Consider the following 18,576-nt stretch of genomic DNA (forward strand, 5'->3'; position numbering starts at 1 on the left):
ATATAATTGATTTCAGAGAGGAAGGAAGAGGGAAAGATAGAAACATCAGTGATGAGAGAGAATCATTGATCGGCTGCCTCCTGCACGCCCCGCACTGGGGATTGAGCCCGCAATCCAGACATGTGCCCTTGATGGAATCGAACCTGGGACCCTTCGGTCTGCAGGCTGACACTCTATCCACTGAGCCAAACCGGCCAGGGCACCAGTTACGTCTTATGCATGTTTACATGATTGAAATTCTATGACGTATACACAGGCACATCACAAATTCATAGATGGATATCTGCTACTGGGTGGCTTAATTGTTTTTCCAGTTTAAACAGTCTCATTACTCAGATAACTGAATATGAGTTTCAAAAATGGACAACATCGTCCACCCAGATTCTTTGGGGTGGAAATTGGCCATTCTGTTATTTCATGCGTCTCTGCTTTTGCAGAGGAAGAAGAGACATCTTTAGTAATTCTCCCCATATGGGGTTCCACTGAGAAAATGTCTCATTGATCTCAGCCAGTGCTAGGTCAGATTGTCAGATAAACATCTCATCTGAGGTGAGAAGTGCATTGTGCCCTGGCCGGGTGGCTCAGTTGGTTGAAGTGTTGTCCCATACACCAAAAGGTAGTGGGTTAGATTCCCAGTCAGGACACATACCTAGGTTGTGGATTCAATCTCCATTCTGGGCATGTACAGGAGGCAACTGATAAGTGTTTCTTTCTCACATTGATGTTTTATTTTCTCTTCTCTTTTCTCTTCTCTTCTCTTCTCTTCTCTTCTCTTCTCTTCTCTTCTCTTCTCTTCTCTTCTCTCTCACCCTGTCTCCCTCCTTTCCTCTCTCTTAAAAAGAAAAAAAAAAGGAAGTACATTGCTAGAGAAATCTCCTAGTGTCTTTTAACTTATTGAAGGTCCTTAAACCAACTTAGGGCTGATGGCAGAAGTCAAGGAGGGCTCCACACCATGAATCTGAGTCATGGAACAAATTGAGAGGCAAATCATACAGAAAGAGTCTGGGTCAGGAACCAAAAACTCAGAGGCCCCCAGGCCAGGCAGATTATGCAAATAATTGAAGTAATAGCCCATCTTATTGCTGCTCGGCCTTTTGGCTAAGGTCAAGTGTAATAGCCATCATAGCTGGTTACGAACACAAGTGCCAGTTTTCCTGAAACCCTCTGCCTCTTATTAAAGATGGAGATTGCCAACAGAGCATTTAGATGGTTAGCATTTGTTGTGAAACTACATAAAACGAACATGGGAAGTATCTTATCACAATGCAGAAAGTACTAAACTCTAAATAGGGCTCAAAGTGCACATCAAGGCTTCCTCACTAACCAGCTCTCACACCTTGAACACCCACCCTCTCTAGGCCTCAGCTTCCTCATTTATACATGACCTCTAAGGTCCTAGGCAGCTTGGATCCTTCATCAGAAGCTCCAAACAGCCCTAGCTGGTTTGGCTCAATGGATAAAGCGTCAGCCTGTGGACTGAAGGATCCCAGGTTCGATTCCGGCCAAGGGCACATGCCTGGGTTGCGGGCTCGGTCCCCAGTGGGGGGCGGGCAGGAGGCAGCCAATCAATGATTCTCTTTCATCATTGATGTTTCTATCTCTCTCTCCCTCTCCCTTCCTCTCTAAAAATCAATAAAATATATTTAAAAAAAAAAAAAAAGAAGCTCCAAACACAGTGTTTCTTTGGATTTGAAGTATTTAGCAGTGCTTCCCTGACTTCTGCTGTCAGCTATAGGTTGGTTCTAAGGACCTTTAATAAGTTAAAAGAGATTAAGAGGTTTTCCTAGCAATGCACTTTATATATATGCATATGTGTATGTATATGAGTGTATAGGTATATGAGTATATAATATGAATATATGAAACTGTTTATGCATATATAAACAGAATCATACTCTATTCTGTGTGGAAAGTTGCTTTCTTAGTACATCTTGGACATTTTTTCTTGTCAGTATGTAGAGATTCACCTCATTCCTTTTTTTTTTAAATTGACTTTTAGCGGGAGAGGGAGAGAGGGAAGCATCGATAGGCTGCCTCCCACCTGTCCCCCACCAGGGATGGAGCCCACAACCCAGGCATGTGCCCTGACTGGAAATTGAACCAGCAACCTTTCAGTGCATAGGACGACTCCCAACCAACTGAGCCACACTTTGAATACATAAATGTACCACAGCATAATTAGTCTGTGCCCTGTATAAGGTGTCATTAGAAGTTGTACAGTACCTGGGTTTTCATGATTAGAAACTGCTGCATTGTTGCATTTATATATGTTGTGCAATTGGGCAAGATTACCTGTGGGATAAATACTTGAAGTTGGATTGTCAGATCACAGGGTATGAACTTCTAAAAGTTTTGCTAGCTATTCCTAAATTATGCCTCAAAATGACCATATGAGTTTACACTTCCACCCATAGTGCAGGAGAGTGCCTCTTTCCTGGATATTCTTCAGTCTGAGGCCCATCTTTTATATCCCTACATATAGCACATTTCTGTCCTACTCTGACCCATATTTTGTCTGGTGCATGTTGGATTCATTTCTTACCTCAAGAATGCTCACCCTGACTTGCCCAGGAGGTGTCACACCAGAATCCAAGGGATGGACTAGTCCTTGTCTGGAACAACCTCTGATGTAGTCAGAGTTGCCTTAACTTCAGATCATGCAATGATGTGCTAAGCTCTTTTACTTGGAATAGATTTCTCCATTTTGAGAGCAGTATTATTTATTTCCTCACACACAAACATTCTTATCATCTAGAAGGTGGTCAGTGGAAGTATTCTGTTAGCACCAAAGATGGAAAACCTAGTATTTCGACTAAAGAAAAGGCTCCCTAGGGGTTTAAACGGGACTCAGAGCTGCAGGCCTTCCTGGCTCCCCATGGTGACCGGTCTTTTTTTCCCCAGGACTCTTCTCGGGGGAGCTTCCAGAATGTACCCAGGAGCTGATGATTGACGTCACCAAGAGCTACTACCAGAAGTTTTTGCCCTTGACTCAGGTCTAATGTGTCTGTCTCGTGTTGAATTCGCTTGAGCTTTAAGATGAACTTGGGGACAAAGTGAGCCATTCAGCATCTACAAAGAGCTCTTATGTCTTTGACACCTTCTACCCATCCTTTTTTGTTGTTGGGTTTTTTGTTTAATTCTTCTGAATTTCTCAATCATCCTCAGCTCTGAGCTCTTAAGACTTTAATAATAGACCACCTGGAGGAGTTGTCTCCAAAAGCTCTGCTTAAACCGTACCACACTTCATACCATTATCTGTGGGACACAGACTCAACTGTTCATAGCACTCCCACTCTTGGTCCTGTGGATGGCTGGGTACTGCTGAGACAGGCTGCAGAGCAGGCACTCTGTCCAGCATGGCAGCCGTGAAGCCAGTGTGCTGCTGTGGCCATGAATTCCCCGCTGTGAGACCCACTCACATGGGTCGCTCTCAGCTTTCCTATCACTAACACATTTGGCCAGTTGCTGCAATTGCTCATAATCGTGAAGAAAAAGTGTTTGTGGCTTTTCAGGGCCCTGATTCCTATTCCTATTGGCTACTGAAACATGAAAGGAGGGGTGGTTAATATTTCTCTGCTTTCCCAAATGACCTGAACTGTCATTTTTGAAAAAAAATTTTTTTTATTGATTTCATATAGGAAGGGAGAGGGAGGGAAAGATAGAAACATCAATGATGAGAGATAATCATTGATCAGTTGCCTCCTGCATGCCCCCCACTGGGGATCGAGCCTGCAACTGTGCATGTGACTGGAATCGAACCCGGGACCCTTCAGTCCGCAGGCCGATGCTCTACTCACTGAGCCAAACCGGCTAGGGCCTGAACTGTCATTTTAACCAAGGGTGACTAAGAAAAGACTTTCTAGCATTCTGTTGTAGGGCCATTGGCTTTCACTAGGAGGACCCTCAGCACCCAGATTTGATTTTTGCGAAGTCCCAGGTTTGAGTCTCATGTGGATGGACTGGTCAGGCAGCCATCCTTGCCTCAGGGTATTTGGGGGCAGCAGTATATGCCTTATTTCACTGAAGACATGACATTTGTGACAATTGTTCCCTGGCCTGGAACCATTTGACCCACCCTGTATTTGCTGTAAACCTTACAATTCAGACCAAAATACCTGCATACACAGGGGCCTCTTAAAGCCACTCTGTGACAGAGTCCCGAGCAGTCAGGGAAGTCGCCAGTGCCATTCTTATTGTCTCCTGGGTAATAATAGTGCAACCCTCCCTAGATCTGCTCTGACCTCTTGGTTTAGAAGTGAAGGTCTGGGAATGTTGGCCTTGCTTAGTGCTCTGATTCTCCTGTGAGGAGGGTGGAACAGTTCAGCCTTGGAGTTAAGATCTAGCAGGCGCTGTAGTGATTCAATATCCAGCTGTGGGGTTGGTAGCTGTATGTAATTGTCTCTACTCATTCAATGTAAAACTGCTTTCTGCTTTGTCTTTTTTTTTATGTTTGTACATTAAAAGATTGACAACCAAACAACTCATTTGAAGGTGATCACTCTTGCCCTCCAACAATGGCTACCTCTATTCTTCAAGCACTTTGCTTTCTGCTGGGAGCCTTGCTGCTCACACTGACCCTGTAAAGTGGATGTTCCTCTCACTTTACAGATGAGACTATTAGGTAACTTGGTCCAATACAAGGAGTGGCTGGCCCAGGAGTCACAGCACTGTCTGGCTGGCTCTAGAGCCCAGGCTCTTCAGAAGGGACAAGCTTGCCCTTGGAGCACACCTGCTGTGCCGCCTGTCTGTACCAGCCGCCTGTCTGTACCAGCCGCCTGTCTGTACCAGCCGCCTGTGATAATTGCACGTTTTTTCATCATACCCTGGCCTCTCCTCCAGCTCCCTTCTCCTTTTGTGCCACAAAAAAGGTACATCTTAGAGTTGGCAGAATATAACCTGTTGCTCACTAGAGAAATCTTCCAGGGCATGTCCAACAGATTTCCATCCCGCCTGTGTTTGACTAGTTTACCACTTTATGCAACTAACTGTCCATTTTCTTATGTAATTTTTTCCAGCTTTATTGAAATATAATTGCCATAATTTTTTGACTTTCATTTTGTTGGGGAACAATGCAAACTAAGAGAAAGTGGGAAGGAGGTTGAGTCTTTTAAAACAAAAACAATTTAAAAATCTTTAACTTAAGTATATGATTCCAGAAGTCCAGTCCAGTTAGGAAAGAAGGGCCATGTAATGAAGTAGGTCTTCTCATTCCAGAATCCCAGAGGCCACCACTCTGGGCAGGTTCTGGTCTCTCCTGGCAGAGGCAGCCTGTATCTGCACAAGCAGGTGTGTATGTGTGCACACACCGGCCCCTCCATGATCATACAAATGCGATCACACGTGAGCTGTGCTGTTCTGCACCTCACTGCTTGAATCAACAACCTACTTTAGAAATTGCTCCATATTGGCATGTACTAGTGATTAAAATAGCAATTGCTAACACAGAGTGTTTACCACATACCAGGTACTCTACTGAGTTCTTTACATTTGTTAATTCCTCTCATCTCCACAGCCACCATGAGGTCGGTGCACTTTTTCTCCCCAAGGAACAGAGGTTAAGTCCAGTGCCCAGATCTATGCAGCTCATGCGACAGTGAACCTGGGCATTCTGTCTCTATAGTCCGTACTTCTAGTTACTGTGCTGGAATCCTTCCCAGTTACACCTTTCATTGCCCCAGATGTGCCATCTGGCTGTACAGAAAGCTGAGAAAACCAGTGTTTTGGTTTTTCAGGCAGGCAAGAGAAGGGGGATTGGGAATGGGTTTGGGGTGAACCGTCTAACGATGTCTGCCACAGGCAAGAAGCCTAGTGTCTCCTCTGAGAAGATAGTCTCCTTGCATTGTGCCCTGCTGTCTTGTAGCTACATCTGTGGTCTGAGTAGTTAAATGCGAGCAGGTGTCTTATGAGAATTATCTTGCTTTCAGTCATTAATAGTGTCTGAAAATTCTGTACCATACGGTTGGCACTCCCTAGGAATGTACAACTAGCTGAAATAAAAATCCAATTGGAACCACTTTGTTATAAGTGACAAATCTAGCTTGAGCCAGTTTAAGCAAAAAAAAAGGGATTTTATTGGCTTACACAACAAATCATGGAAAAAACCTGCTTGGGAGGCAATGGGATATGAGCCTTGGGGAAGTTACTCAGTCTCTGTGTCCTGAGCTGTACAATGGGAATCCCAGTGGCACCCCACAGGGTTGGTGCAGAGGAAATGAGGTATTATATGTCAACAATAAGGAGAGTTCCTGGCACTCGGAAGTAATAACATCATTATTGAAGGGACAATGGTATTCTGAGATTTAAGCCCCATCAGGACCGTTTGTTTTTATATCTTTTTCATCTTCACATTAATAAAGGTACAGACTGGGCTGCTATAACAGAGATCATCAAAATACAGTGGCTCAAACAAGCTAAAAGGTCATTTCTCTCTCACCTAAGAGTGCAGGGATAGGCAGGTGATCCAGGGTAGGTAGGTGGCTGGGCTCTACCATGTTACCAGGCCCCCAAGTTCCTACTATCTTGTCACATGGCAACATTTAGCAATAAGGGCGATTGTAAATTTAGTCTCTAGCTGGGCAGCAAACACTGAGGACACTGGGAGACAGAAAGCAAGCTCTCCCAGGCTGTGTCTTGGGTTCCTTTTCTCCGACTGCAAGTGGGCTTTCTCCATGCATTGGGGCAGGTGGCAGCTGACATCTCCAGATTGACATCCTCCCAGCTTGATGAGCTTGAAATAAAGGTTTCTTCCCTCCAGTTCTAATTTGGAAAATCCAAGAGAAAGATTCTCAGTGGTTTATTGTGAGTCCCATGCCCTCTTTGATCACTCACTGTGGCTAAGGGTGTACAGCACTATAATAAATCTGATGTGGGTCATGACCTTTCCTTCATCCCTTCATGGTGGAGAAATAGCATAGCCCACTAACAAAACAAGGTGCTGAGAAGACCAAAACACCAACTACAGCAAAACCAGTCTGCATGGACTGGTACTGTTTGAAAGTGTGTTGATGGTTGTAAGTGTGTGGACTGGGAAAGGCCAGCTGCACTCTGTCTCCATGGAGGCTCTCCCCCAGGGACAACCTGTCATCAGACAATTATCTTCACCATCCAAGAGAAGAAAGTATCTTTGTCTTCTCAATCTCCCAGTAGAGCGGGCATATGGGAGAGCCCTTGGTTGGGACTCTTTGCAGTTGGCTTAGGGCAGGGGGAATTAATGGCTCATTAGCTTATAAGATCAGGATTAGACTGGGTGTCAGGCTGGATCCTAGAACTCACAACAGCATCGTCAGGGACCTGTCTCTCTTCAGCTCTCTATGCTGCTTTCCTTTGAATTGACTTCCTCCTCAGGCTTCATATGAGTGACCCCATAGCTCGTTATTGGTAGAAGGAGCTCCTCTTCCCTGACAAAAACCTTGGACCTGGCTGTCATTGGTCCAAAACAGGGAGGTATCCAGCCTCAAGGAATCATTGTGGCCAGGAAGATAGAATACACTGATCGGATAGGCCTGGGGCACATACCCATGTGGACTGAGAGTTGGGGGCTGGTAGTGGTATTGGGGGGGCGGGGTGATATTACCAGAAGAGGGAAGAATGGGTGCCAAACAGGAAAAACCATCGGATGTCCAGGTCAAGCCTTTTCCTTTTCTCTGGATGTCTTCACTTTTCTTTTTCTCCCTGCCTACCCTTACCCCTGCCCAATCTCAGCACTCTTGGTCTTGGGGGTTAGGGGTACCTACTGAGTGGTGCCTGGGCCTAGATTAGGGGGCACAGAGAGGATGTAGCTTGTCCAAAGTAGAATATTCAATGAAGAGTCTTTTGGAGGATGCTCCTGTGCTTGGAACTGCTTCTTTATGGACCTGTAATACCTATGGCGGGGTCCTTGTCAAGGTCTAGGCAGAATTCTAGCTATGTACCTGTGTTATTATTGTCTGAGTCCACACTAGCCATGAGCTCCTGAGGTGGCAACATCCAACACATACTTAATGGGGTAATTACTGGGATGTGAATCCTTCTCGCTAGCTTCCCCCTAAGCCAGATAAGTCACATTGCAGGACCCCTGGTGCAGGGAACAAGGTTGACTGGTTGACTTGTGAGCTTTCTGTTGACAGATTCTGTTCCACATGGCTGCACGGGGCCCTTGTGGTTGGTTGGGATCTGTGGTGGCTTCTGAATTAATCACTTCTGCATGAGCCAATTCACTCAGAGCCTGAGGCCATGGTTCCTTTCTTAGTCACTCGGACCCATTCCAGTAATGGCAGACTTGAAATAAATCAGACAAACATTGCTCCTATTTAACACATCCTTGGGAGTTTCTTTGCATAAAGGAGAGATCTTGTTGGCTAGGGAGGCCTTTCTTCGCATCTTGATCTGGCTGGTGAGAGCCCACAGGTATCCAGAACACAGAGCCCCAGCCGTGTTCTGACTCGCCCTCAGCTAATCTCCAGGACAGATTGGCATCTCACAGACCTGGATGGTTGCCATGGGTGGTCAGATCTAGCTGGCTGATCTGGGATAGCTTCTGTGGAGCTGAAAATCCCCTGAAATGGCACTGGCAGTGTTGGGACAATGTGTCCAGATGCCTGGTTATTTCAAAACAGGTGTTAGCAAAATGTGCTGCCAGCTTGGACCAGCTCCCATAAGTCCCTGATGACTAAAGCACTTATCGAGCCCCCAGGGAGGGGGGTGCTTTTGTAGAACATACACTTGCTGCCCTTTAGAGCAAGGAAGATGGGCCCAACATCATGCTTTATCACTCATTTATTACTGAGCCACTGCTGACTTCCAGGCACTGCCCTAGGTCCTGGGGATACAGTGGAGAATAAGATGGAGCCGGGCCCTGCCCATAGGGATCTTACAGCTTAGTGTGGGGGTGGGGGTTGGGGGGGAGCCAAGGAAACAAACTAGAGGTCTGTGATGGAGGCCTGAGGATCCTTTCTTGAGGGTCATCACAGTGGTGAAGAACATGGGTATTGGAGGTGGCAGATCAATTCCTAGTCCTTCACTTTTGGGCAAGTTGTCTCTCTTGAGCAACCTCAGATTTCAGATTTCTCGTTTATAAAATAGGGAAGATGTATAAGGGTTGTGATGAGGATTTAAATGCACTCATATATGTAAAGCAGGATATTGACTCAGGGTAAGCACTCAATAAATGGTAGTTTTTTGTCTTGTTATATCACCTGAGGATATTTTTCCATTGATTTTTAGAGAGGGAAGGAGAGAGAAACATCCATGTGAAAGAGACATTTATATATATACATATTTTTTTTTTTTGATTTCAAAGAGGAAGGGAGAGGGAGAGAGAGAAACATCCAGGAGAGAGAATCATTGATTGGCTGCCTCCTGCACGCCCCCTACTGGGGATTGAGCCTGCAACCCAGGCGTGTGCCCTGACCGGGAATTGAACCATGACCTCCTGGTTCATAGGTCGATACTCAGCCACTGAGCCACGATGGCTAGGCAGAGAGACATACTAGTATTGATTAGAGGCCTCCTGCACGTGCCCCAACTGGGGCCGGGGTTTGAGCCTGCAACCAAGGTATGTGCTCTTGACCGAATCAAACCTGGGACCCTCTAGTCCTCGGGCCGATGCTCTAGTCACTGAGCCGAACAGGCTAGGGCAGTGGTTGGCAAACTCATTCGTCAACAGAGCCAAATATCAACAGTACAACGATTGAAATTTCTTTTGAGAGCCAAATTTTTTAAACTTAAACTATATAATAAGACACTGGGGGGAAGGGGAGGCCAGGGGATTGTCAAGGGTGGGGAAAAAAGGAGACATGTAATACTTTAAGCAATAAAACAATTTAAAAAAATAAAAATAAGTAAATAAATTAACTTAAACTATATAGGTAGGTACATTGTTATTAACTTAATTAGGGTACTCCTAAGGCTTAGGAAGAGCCACACTCAAGGGGCCAAAGAGCCGCATGTGGCTCACGAGCCACAGTTTGCCGACCACGGGGCTAGGGTAATAAATGGTAGTTTTAACTACAATTATTAGGACACACCTTGAGTGAAACCCCTTATAGTATAGGTATAGCACTCATTTTTAAAATTTTGAAATTAAGAATAACTTTCCTTTATAATTAGTCTGCCACAATGAAGAGATGGGGAAAAGGAATCACCCTTCCTTGCTTTGCATCTGTGGGGTGTCAAGTATGTATTCGAAAACATTGAATCCTTCCAGCTGTCAAAAAAGTATGAATTTTTACAACTCATTATACAGAGGAGGAAACTGATAGAAAAGTTAAGTAAATTTTCCCAGGGTCACACAGCTAATCAATGGCTGAGTTGGAATTAAAGCCAAGTCTTACCCTTCTGCAAAATCCATGTTTTATGCAACTCCTCGTATGCGCTGGGCCTCCAAAGGCCCACTTGGCGCTGAGGACTACACTTGCCGTCCAGTCAGTTAATCCTTTGTTTTCCTTGGTGGGTTGGCCCCAGCTGCTTTCATTATGCACTCTGATGTGGACCCTGAAGGGAGAAGAGTTAGCACAGGACATCCTGTTTCCCCAGAGAGATGAAATGGCTTGTTCTGTGTCTATAAGTCCATTGTACATCAGGCACATGGTTCATGCACATGAAAATCATCCAAGAAAAACGGGGGTAGAGTCCACATTCTGCCTTTCAGTTCTTGGGTCTAGACATTAGCCCAGGGGTGGGCAAACTTTTTGACTCGAGGGCCACAATGGGTTCTTAAACTGGACCGGAGGGCCGGAACAAAAGCATGGATAGAGTGTTTGTGTGAACTAATATAAATTCAAAGTAAACATCATTACATAAAAGGGTACGGTCTTTTTTTTTTTTTAGTTTTATTCATTTAAAACGGGCCGAATCCGGCCCGCGGGCCGTACTTTGCCCACAGCTGCATTAGCCTGTGGTTCTTCTTGGCCCCACCAACTTGTTCCCTTTCAGCTGCATGTATCTCAACCTTTGGGGTCTTCTGGCTGCTCTCTGATTTCCTAGGGAGCCGCAAGAGCCCGAGGGAGCAGTAGGGCCAGAGCCGAGGGGGAGAACAAGGAAAGGAGAGCCCGGGAACAGAAAGCCCTGCTGGAGAGCCCGAGCACCCTGGGAGCAGGCATGGGTTCGTTTACTTCAGTAACAAGGACACGACGTGTGCCTGGTGCTGTTTACGAGCTCTACTCACAGAACCTCTTCACGAGAGCCTGGGAGATAGGCACGTCATCTAGACAGAATCCTAGGAGATGAGCACCATCGTTATCTCCATTGTATAGCCGTGGGCATTGAGGCACAGAAAGGTCACACAGCTAGGGAGGGGCTGGCATTTGAACCTAGGGTTCTTTAGTCCATGAGTTTATTTTATTTTTTTTAAATATATTTTTATTGATTTCAGAGAGGAAGGGAGAAGGAGAGAGAGAGAAACATCAATGATGAGAGAGAATCATTGATCGGCTGTCTCCTGCACACCCCACACTGGGGATTGAGCCTGCAACCCTGGCATGTGCCCTGACTGGGAATTGCATAGCAACCTCCTGGTTCCTAGGTCGACGCTCAGTGCCGGCTGGGCAGTCCATTAGTTTAACTAATATGTCATTGTTTTTTGAGGGAAGGAATGAGCGAGTGAACAAATGAATCTGGGGTTTGGGGCTTGCCAGACAAGGCCCAAGGAGGCAGTGTGCAGAGAGCCAGTGGACAGCAGGTGTGCTTTGGAGTCAGCAGGGTCGGGTTGGAATTCAGGCTCTGTCACCTGGTGTCTGTGTGATCCTGGGTGAGTAACTTAATCCAGAAGTGCTCATTTCCTCATCTTCAAATGGGTATAATAATGCTTCTCTCCTGGGGTCTTGGTGAAGGTTGAACAAGATCACTTCTGTAAAGCTTCTAGCCCCATGAGTGGCATATAGTAGGTGCTCAGTAAGGACTCACTGTTACAGTATTTTTACTGACACTATGCAGATAGATTGTATTAACAGGGCATCACTACACCTATATGAAATTGAAACTCCATGTTGACAGGGATTAGAAGGGAAATGAAAACAGCTGTTAAAGAATGAAAAGGAATTAAAGGAAGTTTCTTCAATGCTTCATTATTTTTGTAGTGTTTCTAAATGGAACAAATAAAACAGGCATGCAGTGGGTGTTCAGTAGCCTTTAAATGTATGAATGAAAAACATTCTAACATATTTTTATTGGTTGAGTACATTGCTTAAAGCTCTGACCTGCCCGGGCAGTGTGGCTCAGTGGTTGAGCTTCAACCTATGAACCAGGAGGTCAGGGCACATGCGCAGGATCAGGCTTGATCCCCAGTGTGGGGTGTGTAGGAGGCAGCTGATCAATGATTCTCATCATTGATGTTTCTATCTCTCCTTTCCTCTCTGAATTCAATTAAAAAAATATTTTAAAAAAACAAAACAAAAACTCTGACCTTAGGAGAGTAGATAGCTACTCTTGGGGTTTGTTACTGGACAGGGTCTGTGCAGAAAGGAGTTAATGTTGCAGGCCTCAAATGGAAGCCCTGTAAATGCTGAATTTTCTGCTAGGGGTTTGAGTAAATTTGCAATGAGAAAAAAGGGAAAAAATTTTAAAACATGGCTTTGTATTTTTGTCGCTGTTGTATCTTGATATATGACCAAGTTGATTTAAAATGTTATAAGCTTATAATTTCATAAATGCTAGAGGAATCATTCCAATCAAAGAAAGTTGCAATTAAATTAAGAAGGTGGTGGTGGTATACAACTTTCTTGCTTTTTGCCAGCAGCGAGTTAGAATTTAAATTCTTTGGGTATTGAAACCAGAACAAATCTCCATAACTGATGATTGTTGCTATGACTTGGTCTGTTGGTGCCTCTGGAAAACGGGAGACAACAGGAACAGAGAGGCAATCTCTGGGTGGAAATGCACATTTGGAAACTGAAAACATAGTTAAATTGATAATGAGCCTTTGCTGAAATCAAATGTCTGACCCAGATTGGCTGATGCCTGCCCAGTTTGATGTGCATATTTTTGAGTGGGTCAGTTTGAACTCTAAGACAGATAAGATAAAAAGGAAGCGCCCAGCTGGTTTGGCTCAGTGGTTGAGCATGGACCCATGAACCAAGAGGTTACCAGTTCAATTCCCAGTCAGGGCACATGCCTGGTTGTAGGCTCGATCCCCAGTAGGGGGCGTGCAGGAGGCAACCAATAGATGTGTTTCTCTCTCATCAATCCCTTCCTCTCTCTCTAAAATCAATAAAAAGCATATTTTTTTAAAAAAGGTAAGAAGGAAGCTGTGCTTGTCGCTTGGATTTGGACTATCTGGCACTGCAGCATACCTTTGCTGCTGTTGAAGAAAAGCAGCTGGCTCATTCGGCATCCCAGATTCACTGATCCTGATTGCTGGCACCCAACAAGAAGCTGAAAACTCAGACTGGCTGCTTGTGCCTTTTCAGCCTCAGCGGGAACTGTGCTGGACTGAAAGCAGACACAGGCTCTGTGAGCAGGACTTAGGCCTTGGGACCATGGAGACTCAGGATCCCCTCTGTGGAGCTCTGAATTATGAAAACATGTGTCGCAGACGCTGGCTGGGCCATTTGGGTCACATACAAATGCCATAGAAAAGGGCCTGATCTCTGATGGGATCATCTAAAATCAAGCTGCTGATCAGCTCTTTATCTCTGACCAGTGGCTAATTGCATCCTAACTTGTGATCCTGGCCGAAAGCTGCCAGTTAGAGGACACATTACAGGGACTGTGACCCCTCTGTCTGCTTTTGGCAGATCCGCCTCTGGGCCTCCTTTGGGGTTATTGCACTGTTCAGCTTTCTGGATTGCTGCAACTTGCCACAATGGGTTGATAGCCTGACTCTGCCTTCCCCCTTCCCCCGGCACAGACACCTTAGGAAGGCAGGGTGATTATTCATACATAGCTGTCTTAGAAAGGGATTGATCTTTCCTAGGCTACTCTGTGGATAAAGGGTAGGAGGTTATGTAGACCCATTTTGAAATTTTTTAAAATTCAGAGTTTCATCCTCTATTAATCTGCAAGGGCTGCCATTAAATACCACAGAGAGGGTGGCTTAAACAACAGAGATTTACTTCCTCACAGCTCAGGAAGTTAGAAGTCCAAGATCAAGCTGTTGGCAGGGTTGGTTTCTCCTGAGGCCTCTCTACTCGGCTTGCAGATGGCCACCTTCTTGCTGTATCTTCACATGGTCACCACTCTGTGTTGCCTATGTCCTAATCTCCTGTCATAAGGACGCCTGTCATATTGGATTAGGGCCCACCCGAATGCCCCCATTTTACCTTGATCACCTCTTTAAGGTCATGTTCCGAGGTGGTGGGGGTCAGGGCTCAGCATAGGAATCTGGGGAAGACAGCTCAGCCTTCACATAGCCTGACCAGCTCCTGAACATGTCTTTCTGGCTAAATGCTTTTATGCCTCTTTTGTACAATCCTTCCAGGTGAAAGGACTGGTTGAGAATAAGAGGTGATTGAACAAATGTAGCTCCTTGGTTGTGGTCAGACCCTGAGCTGAGAACTCTGAATGGTTGCTCAGGTTCTTTCAGGTCAGTGTGAAGGCCTCGTCGCTGTCTGAGGAACACGAGTGAGTGAGAAGGAATGGGCATGGGGGGGAAAGGTCTGTGTGTCTTTGTTCTCAGCACATGGCTGCGCTAGCAAAGAAGGAACCTGTCCAGAATTCCCACAGGACAGGAAAAGGAGGGGACATCTCAACAGGAAAAAGCTCTGCAGTGAAAGTGAAGGGATGCCTGAGAATCAAGGGGAGCTGGACAACGAAGAGCACCTCAGTGCTGCAAAGCCAGAAGGAGCTCGTACGCGGGAAGACAAGGAAAAGTTAGGAAATGAGGGAAAGAGAAGAACAAGGGAGAGACAAAACAGGAGGAAGTACTAGAGGAGAAGCGACAGCCAGGAGGAGCCAGGGAGAGCTAGGGGAGCCAGGGAGAGCCGGGGAGCCAGGGGGAGTCAGGGAGAGCCAGGGAGCTAGGGAGAGCCAGGGAGCTAGGGGGAGCCAGGGGGAGTCAGGGAGCTAGGGAGAGCCAGGGGGAGCCAGGGAGCTAGGGAGAGCCAGGGGGAGCCAGGGAGCTAGGGGGAGCCAGGGAGAGCCAGGGGGAGTCAGGGAGAGCCAGAGAGCCAGGGAGCTAGGGGGACCCAAAGGGAGTCAGGGGGAGTCAGAGAGAGCCAGGGAGCTAGGGAGAGCCAGTCAGGGAAAACCAAAAGAAGGAGAACCAGCCATTGAACCAAGGGCTGCAGGAAAGCACCCAACTGAGGATGATGTACCCAGAAAAGCCAAAAGGAAAAGGAACAAGAGGCTGGCTCAGTACCTCAGGGAATACAAAGAGGCCATACATGGACATGCATTTGAGCCGTGAGGAGCTAAGAGAATTTGAGGGTTTGCTTAGGGTAGAGCAGGGGTCCTCAAACTACGGCCCGAGGGCCACATGCGGCCCGCCGAAAACATTTATCCGGCCCGCCGGGTGTTTTTGCCGCCGCTGTGTGCATAGGAATTTGTTCATAGTTTTTTTTTAAACTATAGTCCGGCTCTCCAACGGTCTGAGGGACAGTGAACTGGCCCCCTGTTTAAAAAGTTTGAGGACCCCTGGGGTAGAGGATGAGGTGAAGAAAACCAGACAGAAATTGGGGCGGGGGGTGAGGGGAGGAGGTTATGTGAATACAAAAAAGTTTACAGGACCCCTTCCACCCAAGGGAACTTAGGGGTGGCTGTAAGGCCCCACAAAGGAGCTTTGAAGACATTCCTCTCGTGTAGTCCCCTGCCAGGCATTCGCTAAGCACAGGGCTTTAACCTTATGCTTAGACTTTGCTCTAGGTGTCATTCTTGCTATCCAGCTGCAGCCCTCTATGTTTCAGTAGCACATTTTCATCTGTTGCATGGAATAATGTCTATGGTGCATTGTAAAATTAAAAAGAAAACAGTTTGAAGAAGCATCAAAAAAAGAAAAGAGCCCGGCCAGCCTGGCTCAATGGTTGAGCATCGACCTATGAATCTATAGGTCAGGGCGCATGCAGGAGGCAACCGATCAATATTCTCTCTCATCATTGATATTCTCTCTCTCTCTCTCCCTCTCCCTTCCTCTCTGAAATACATAAAAATATTTTCTAAAGAAAAGGATATATGTAAAGTTAGGATTGCTGAGTGGTGTGGCCTGCTGATTTTGTGACAGTGGAGAAAAAGCAGAAACCTAGCACCCGGGGAGCCTTGGGGATGGGAAGACATTCTGATCTCTGTTTGTCAGAACTATTACTGGAAGCTTTCTGTCTCCCTGGAAGCTTTCCAGTGCTTCCTGCCATGCACCGAGCGGGCTCTGAGTTCAGACTGCTGGGTCTGTGGCTACACCTGGCAGCACTGACTGTGACCACAGAGGAGGCTCCTGCGCTCTCCATCAGAACACCTTCAAGTGCTGTCCACACTCCTGAGGTGGATAAACTGGTACCATGGACATGAAACACGGGAACGGACTCCCTCCAGGCAGCCTTCAGGCAATCCCCGGAAAACCAAGAACTGAACAAGAATTTTTTAAATTTTTAATATGTTTTTAATTGATTTTAAAGAGAGAAGAAGGGATAGGAAGAGAGATAGAAACATTGAAGAGAGAGAAACACCAATCAGCTGCCTCATGCACTTCCCCTAATGGGGATCAAGCCCACAGTCAGGGCGCATGACCTCTTGGTTTATGGGTCGATTCTCAACCACTGAGCCACACTGACTGGGCTGGACGAATTTTTTATACTGGCCTGGGAACTCTAGGTCAGGAGGTCCCATGGTGGGAGCTGCCTACACTGGGGGCGCTATTAACTTCTGCCTGATTAATGTCTGTCCTTCTTGGTGTACCCTAACATCATAAACTCACTTTCAGGGGGCCACATGGCCCCTCTGGGGTTGTGCTTTGTGCCCATCACCGCACTGGCTCGGCCCTGGAGCCTTCAGGTGAGCTTGAACTTACAGGCCACAGCTGTGCTGTACCTGAGTTGATGCCTTGGGCCAGGTAAAAACGTGCCAGACAGGAACTAAGGAGGAGGCCATCTGGCTTTCTAAGATAGACTTTTCTGGTTACTGGGAGTTATTTTAACGGCTAAATCCAGGACCCCCTAATAGGAATAGCAGAGGTCGGTCCTGCAGATTGGTCTCCCCTGTGTGGGTTCTACAGATAATAACTTCGCTGCAAAGAAGCCTTGCCCCAGGGCCAAGGATCAACTGTGTAGAAATGAGTTAATAGAGCAGCCTGAGACTGCTCGCCTTGCAAAGGCCTGTTGGCAAGGTTGGCCCTTGACTGGTGACTGGGAACTTGGACTTGAGGAGGCTTCTCATCATTCACTAAATGATGAGTGACTCCCTGTGCCCAAACTGTGTGTACAAACGATGTGCTTTTGCGGAATATCTGCTTTCCCTGTGGGAATCTGGAATTTGGTGTCTGCTAGGCGGAGGGTGCCTATGCAGCCCGCCCCAGTGAAAGTCCTGGCACTGAGTCCCTAACCAGCTCCCATTCTGCTGGTGTGGTCACAGCGCACTGCTGGAGGAACTCACTGTGTCCTGTGCCACTTCCCTGGGAGAGGACTCTGGGAAGCTTGCGCCTGGTTTCCTTCCCACTTTGCCTGTGCGCCCTTCCCCCTGGCTGATTCTGCTCCACAGCCTTTCTCTGTAATACATCATATTTGGCCATAAGTAGGGCTATATTCTGAGTGAGTTTCCTAGTGAATCATTGAACTGGGGGGTGGTCTTGGGGACCCCCTACAAAAGACACAAGGGGGCCATCTGAGGTATCAGTAGTGTTCTCTCAATCTGGGTGCTGTTTACATGGAGTGTTTAATTTGTGAAAATTCACTGAGCTGTATAATTATGATATGTATACTTTTTCTGTATGTAGAGTTAACTTCAATAAAAAGAAAATAGAAGACTATACACCACAGAGATAAAAAAAAAAGACTTAATTTAAAAAACAAACCACTCCCTTTTATTAGCAAACATTTGCCTCCCTTTTACAGGCATTGCACTGGGAGCTCGGGACATGGGGTAGGAAGGAATCATCGTTGCCACACAGTTTTTTGGGAGGCAGGTGAAGAGTACTTACAATGTGGTTGATTTTTGCTGGGCTCTATCAGAGACACAGAAGGGTGACAGGGCGCAGAGAAAGAGCTTCTAACTTGGCTATTTTGCCACCCCAGGGTTGCCATTCAGGTATCTACAGTAGCCAGATAGGCAAATGGTCAAAGGTGGCAGGTGGGGAGCTGGGAACTTTGGCAAAATGGGAAGATGTGCAGGCATAGAGTTGCCAGAGCTGCTAGTTTTGTTTTTGTTTTTCAGGAAAAGCCATGGATCTGAATTTTGTGAGCGCTCTCTTGATTTTTAAGTGCTTTAAATAAATCCAAATGGGGGGCTAAAAAAAAATAAAGAGTAGGGCCAAACAAAACACCTGCGGGCCAGATTTGGCATTGGCCTGTCAGTTTGCCAGGCAGTCTGCCAACCAGCCCTCCCTCCCTCTGACTGAACGCTGAGGGTCTACTCTTGTAGGCACTGGGAAGTATCCGTCTTTTAGTTGTATTTTTGAAGTGGTTGTTTGCGGCAGCAGTCTCCGGTGTTTACCTATGCCGCCATCTGGGTCTCTCGCTAGTT

General features: G+C 46.4%; 2 protein-coding genes across 2 annotated transcripts in view; both read left to right on the plus strand.

The window, feature by feature from the left end:
- DCTN5 (dynactin 5 (p25)) overlaps positions 1 to 3,659 on the plus strand; it is a 23,841-nt gene extending 20,182 nt beyond the window's left edge. The window contains exon 6 of the mRNA XM_005882328.2: positions 2,902 to 3,659. Coding sequence (XP_005882390.1) covers positions 2,902 to 2,999 — 98 coding nt within the window. The 3' untranslated portion in view covers positions 3,000 to 3,659. The remainder of the gene's footprint in view (positions 1 to 2,901) is intronic.
- A 10,560-nt stretch (positions 3,660 to 14,219) lies between these two features.
- Positions 14,220 to 15,867, plus strand: LOC102263076 (transcription elongation factor A protein-like 4). The gene is given in 5 exon segments (XM_014530010.1): positions 14,220 to 14,274; positions 14,528 to 14,834; positions 15,067 to 15,298; positions 15,300 to 15,410; positions 15,625 to 15,867. Coding segments are annotated over 5 exon segments (795 nt in total). The 3' UTR covers positions 15,715 to 15,867.
- The last annotated feature ends 2,709 nt before the right edge of the window (positions 15,868 to 18,576 follow it).

The sequence above is a fragment of the Myotis brandtii genome, unplaced genomic scaffold (assembly GCF_000412655.1).
Source record: "Myotis brandtii unplaced genomic scaffold, ASM41265v1 scaffold707, whole genome shotgun sequence".
In the NCBI taxonomy this organism is placed as follows: Eukaryota; Metazoa; Chordata; class Mammalia; order Chiroptera; family Vespertilionidae; genus Myotis; species Myotis brandtii.